At 38.5% G+C, this 4,957-nt stretch overlaps 1 protein-coding gene across 1 annotated transcript; it reads left to right on the forward strand.

Moving 5' to 3' along the window:
* The first annotated feature begins 272 nt into the window (after positions 1–272).
* Positions 273–3,379, forward strand: cycsa (cytochrome c, somatic a). Its single transcript, XM_010795894.1, has 3 exons — positions 273–534; positions 1,006–1,183; positions 2,464–3,379. Exons 2-3 carry the CDS (start codon positions 1,015–1,017, stop codon positions 2,610–2,612), a joined length of 318 nt encoding a protein of 105 aa, XP_010794196.1. The 5' UTR covers positions 273–534; positions 1,006–1,014; the 3' UTR covers positions 2,613–3,379.
* Positions 3,380–4,957: the final 1,578 nt, after the last annotated feature.

Below are 4,957 nucleotides of genomic sequence, written 5' to 3' on the forward strand. Positions count from 1 at the left end.
ATACAAGACTAAAAATATAANAACGACATACATCCACATTTACCATTTACCTCACTGTATAAAAAAGTAACTGTGTTGATAATAATAATAATAAACAGGAATTATATTTGCAAAGTAGGCCTACTTTGTTTCCAAAAAAAATGTGTTCAATCCTGTCGGTTGGGGGGGGAGGCCTCATCTCACAATGGTGCTTGGGGCCCCAAGTTGGCCAGGGACGGCCCTGGGTATGTGTTCCCCATACATTGCAAACGACACACCTCACCTGCCTTCAGATGGGTGTGACCGACATTCTGAAGCTGCCTCTTCACTGAGTTGCGCAACGAGTTTATCATAAAGTTGTATCACTGCTTATTCGATCCGACCCAACAGCTCCCTTCCTAAATTTGGGAGCAGATCCGGTCGTGTACTTGTTCGAGTAGTTTAAAAGGGAAAACAGCTAAAAACTTTAGCAAACAACAACAACAACAACAATCACATTCTTTGGAAAGAGGAGGAGGTCCTTGAACTACACACAGCACTATTTGGTAGACTAAGGTAAAATCTCTAACTTTTTGTTACGTTGTCTTGTTTGTTGTATTTTCACGTCTTCCTCCGGTAAACACAACATGTCTGTGCTGAATTATGTTGTCGTCGCGTTTTACCACGCAGTTTCATGTTTGCAATAGTTAAAAGGAAAAAAAGATATAGGCTATAAGCGATCTTTTTCATTCAGGCTAACTAGCTGTTTTACCTTGACCTACTTTCTACAGCATAGGTCTGTCTTTTTCGACATAATAACATAACAATAATGTAGCCTACTAGGATTTCTAAAACAACCCGTAAGTAACCCGTAACCCGTAAGTGTGAGGGTTATTAAACTACCAATATGCCCAAGGCAACATTGTTTCATAAATAATTTCGGACTCCATATTAATTCCACTCTCACATTTTGAATCACTAGTGTTTTTACCCTCAGTGCTCCTGACTGTAACTCTCATTGTTTGCCACCATTTCCTCTCCTCCCAGCTCCTGGTCATGGGGGACATCAACAAAGGGAAGAAGGTGTTTGTTCAGAAATGCTCCCAGTGTCACACAGTGACAGAGGGGGGGCGTCACAAGGTGGGACCCAACCTGTGGGGTCTGTTTGGGAGGAAGACAGGACAGGCATCCGGCTTCAAGTACACACAGGCCAACATCGACAAAGGTAAGGATCAAAAGCTCATACAGACCAAACTCTAACCAGCCAAAGAGGAATTATCTATATAACAATGCACCCCAGTAGGCTATAGCAAGCATTAAGCAACGTTTCTAACCACCCCACACTTTTACTATAAAGTTTACCCAAACATTTTAATCCAGTGTTTACTTGTTTGTATATCTTTGACAAAAGTAGGCTACATTGTAGGATGTATGGTTGTTAATCTTAAACCATAAAACATTACATTAAACATGTTTACCAGTGAATACATTCTAACAAAAGTGTTGTTTTGCACTTCAATAATGTTTTATTTAACCAGGTCTATGTCATGATGTTAAAACCACCATGGCAACCTACCAAACTGTTCTCTAACAGTGTTGAAAGGAAAGACAGAGAAAGCATATCAACTGTACTATTTAGCACAATTTCTGATGATTTCTTTAGTGCTTTAACTCATCCAGTGCATGGCAGCGTTCCTGAGAAACAGTTGTGCTTGCTGTCCTCTATTAGTGGATTAATTGTTCCTGCTGCAATGAAACTTTATATTGTATATATATAAAGTTGCATTGTCAGTACAACTTCCTATAATTGCCAAAAACCAATGCACCTAACTGAGGGCCCTTCGAGTTCATTCATTGGCCCAGATTCCACAAGTTAGCTGTCTAGCCCTTTTGACAAGCCTTCATAAATCTTACATCAGCGATCATAGTGTAATCATCTGATCGTTTTACTTTAACTCAGAATTATAATTTGGTTTAAACATGGTATCAAATTCTGTCTCTCCTTTGTCCCATGAATACAACATATCAATATGCATCTGCATGTTTTATATGTGTAGAAATGATCTCACAAAGTTATTCTACAGAGCTGAACAAACAATTATCTTCGTTGTCAAATATTCAATCTCAAGTATTTTTCTGGATTATTTGATTAACCTATCAAATGTAAGACAATTGTGAATGTCTTTACATTTTGTCAGTATAAAACCCCAACAAATATTAAGTTTAATCATATGATTAAACTATATTTGAACAATAAATGGAGTAGCGAAATAGTTTGCAAGTATTTTCCTGTCAATCGACTAATTGTTACAGCTCTAGCTGAGAAGCAGCTTGGTCCTTTCTCTAACTGACGATAAGAGCAGCAAGTCTGAACAGGCAGACTCGCTCTAAAAACTGCTCTAACACTAGGTCATAAAACCTAAAAACAGTTATCAGATGTGTGAGAAAGCAGCTTTTTCATACTTATGCAAAACATGTTGTTTAATGTGTGTGTTTGTTTTGTAGGCATCACATGGGATGAGGAAACCCTGGAAATCTACCTTCAAAACCCTAAGAAGTACATTCCTGGTACCAAGATGATCTTCAGTGGGATCAGAAAGAAAAGGGAAAGAGTGGATATTATAGCGTATCTAAAGGACTCCACCTCTGATTAAACTGACTAACAAAACACACACACACACAGCTGTGGACAGAATCACTGTACATTTAGGAGAAACAATAGAGTGTATTCTTTGTTTTAAAGTATAGTTAGAGTTATCTTTCTGCATTTTGTTACATTACAACATTGCTCCCACACAGCTTTTCTGTGAGACTGTTTTTAATTATCGTATGAGTCAGCCTTCGTGTGTTTTCCAGACATTTCTCAGTCGAGGCTTCTTAAAGAGGCAGCCTTCCTTTGGGACTTTCGGAAAACAGTTGTTTACCATTTACTAGTGCTCGCACAAACTCTGCATGTTTGCCACTTTAACTCTCGCTGTACTGTTGACAGCTCATGTTCAGGTCTATTTTTCTATTATATTTTGTTTACTACTTGTAGAGCTTTTCTCTAAAGTCTCAAGACTTTGAAAAACTGTTTGACGGTGCTCGATTGTATTATATTTCTTCTTTGTAAGCTACTTGGTGTGATTACTTTTACGAGAGCTGCACTTTAATATGAGTGTGTTTTGTATTCATACACTTATGAATGAATGTGTTTCTGACTTAAGAACTGGAATGTTAAACTGATTTGTCATTTATATAAACAGCCATTATTTGGTTTAAATAAAATGTACAGTACTTACAATTGGCCTAATAATGACTTGTTGAATGAGGTCAATCCAAATTGCTTCAATTATGTCCCAAGTTGCTTTTCTTTACTCTATTTTTACTTTTCTAGACAATACCTAGACCTTGACTTGAATAAATGAATGTGGCAATACAATATTTCTACTTGAGTCAGTGATTCCAGGGGGAAATACATGATCCTGTTATTTTTTCCTTCCACTTAGAATGCACTTTTCTTACTGAGAATTATTTTGGTTTTTGATGTAGTAAGTTAGTTATTTAGACTCTTGGTTGTCTGTGATGTACTTGGTTTAAACACACTATTGACACCATAACATAAAGGTGTTCCAATGTCAGAACAATTATTACAAAGACATAAACATAGTTATAAATAAGATAAGATAATAAGATGTACTTATTTGCGTTGCAGCAGCATAAAAAGACAAGGCATTGTACATTAGAAAAAATTAAAAGACTAGAAATAAACAATTCAAAATGTAAACATCTCTAAAAGAAATAAAATACTATTAAAAATGTAGAAAATATACATGTTGAAATACACATTTACAGTAAGTAAAAATAATCCAGTTATTGTTTCCAAAAAATAGAGGAAACATACCGGACAGAGATTGTGTAGTTAAAAAAGAACCCTACCCTATGTCAGTTTCACTCATCTATTTTAAGAGTTGTATAAGAATAATAAGTCAATAATGTAGGGCAAAGTTAAGGGATATTGACTTTTCCTATTATTTCTGCCATTAACTAAAACATCCAGCAGAGGGCGCCAGTTCCCTGCTGCAGAGACCACCAGTAGACTTAAAACGTGCCAAACGAGTGTATACATGCCGACATAAAATGTTGGTGCCATCCCATATATTCATCCAGCTGATGTGAAGTCGATCAAGAAGACACAGCAGAAGCCTCTGATCCAGACCATAGACTGTGTCATCCAGACCATAGACCCTGTCATCCAGACCATAGAACGAACCACCTGGACCAGACTGGACCACCCGGACCCGCTGACAGTGAGCTGCCACCGCTGTGCTGCCTCCACTCAGTGGCCTCTGCTGGGCATTCAGCCCCCGGGGAGAACAAATACAAACCATCCTCCTTCTGCATCTGTGTTGGTATTAAACAGCAGAAGTGGGTCGATAAGTGGATCAGATTTATTAGCGGTCTAAAGCTCGCCAGATCCCAGAGGAGCCCCAGTCTGAGGGTCTGCACACACCGCGCATTAGGTGAGAGGAGATCCAGCAGCGTGTGCGGCACAATCTCAAGTGGAAGGTAAGGGTTGTCTTGTGCATTGGAAAGCATGGATGTTAGATGACATTGCTATCATTTAACTATATCATCTGTGCATTGAGGCGTTGTGTACGTTAAATTAGATGGGGAATGTTGAGGCTTATTAATAAAGACTACTGCATGCATTCTTTCTGCATTGACTTCTAATAACATCCACTACCAGAAAAAATATGAGCATACTGGAAATGAAATGTTTGTGTAAATGAAGAAGCCTTATGACTTCTAACATGAAGTGTTAGAAGTCATAATTAGCCTGAGTGACAGCACCCCCCCCCCCCAACCCCCACACACCCTCTGTCTAATTCTGGCTGAAGGGGGTTTGGTGCACAACTGGTATTACAGCGGTGCTGTGCTGCATCTGCTGCAGAAAGTGTGGAGCTGCACAAGTTATATTACAATGCTACTCGAACAGGCAAAGAAAGAGACAGGAGCA

The sequence above is a fragment of the Notothenia coriiceps genome, unplaced genomic scaffold (assembly GCF_000735185.1).
Source record: "Notothenia coriiceps isolate Sejong01 unplaced genomic scaffold, NC01 NC01_scaffold00037250, whole genome shotgun sequence".
In the NCBI taxonomy this organism is placed as follows: domain Eukaryota; kingdom Metazoa; phylum Chordata; class Actinopteri; order Perciformes; family Nototheniidae; genus Notothenia; species Notothenia coriiceps.

What these genes read in the sequence shown, in the direction of transcription:
- cycsa (XM_010795894.1), top strand. Translation starts at nt 1,015, where the DNA reads ATGGGGGACATCAACAAAGGGAAGAAGGTGTTTGTTCAGAAATGCTCC. An exon ending in ACAGGCCAACATCGACAAAG is followed by an intron (nt 1,184 to 2,463) that starts GTAAGGATCAAA and finishes TTTGTTTTGTAG; the next exon opens with GCATCACATGGGATGAGGAA.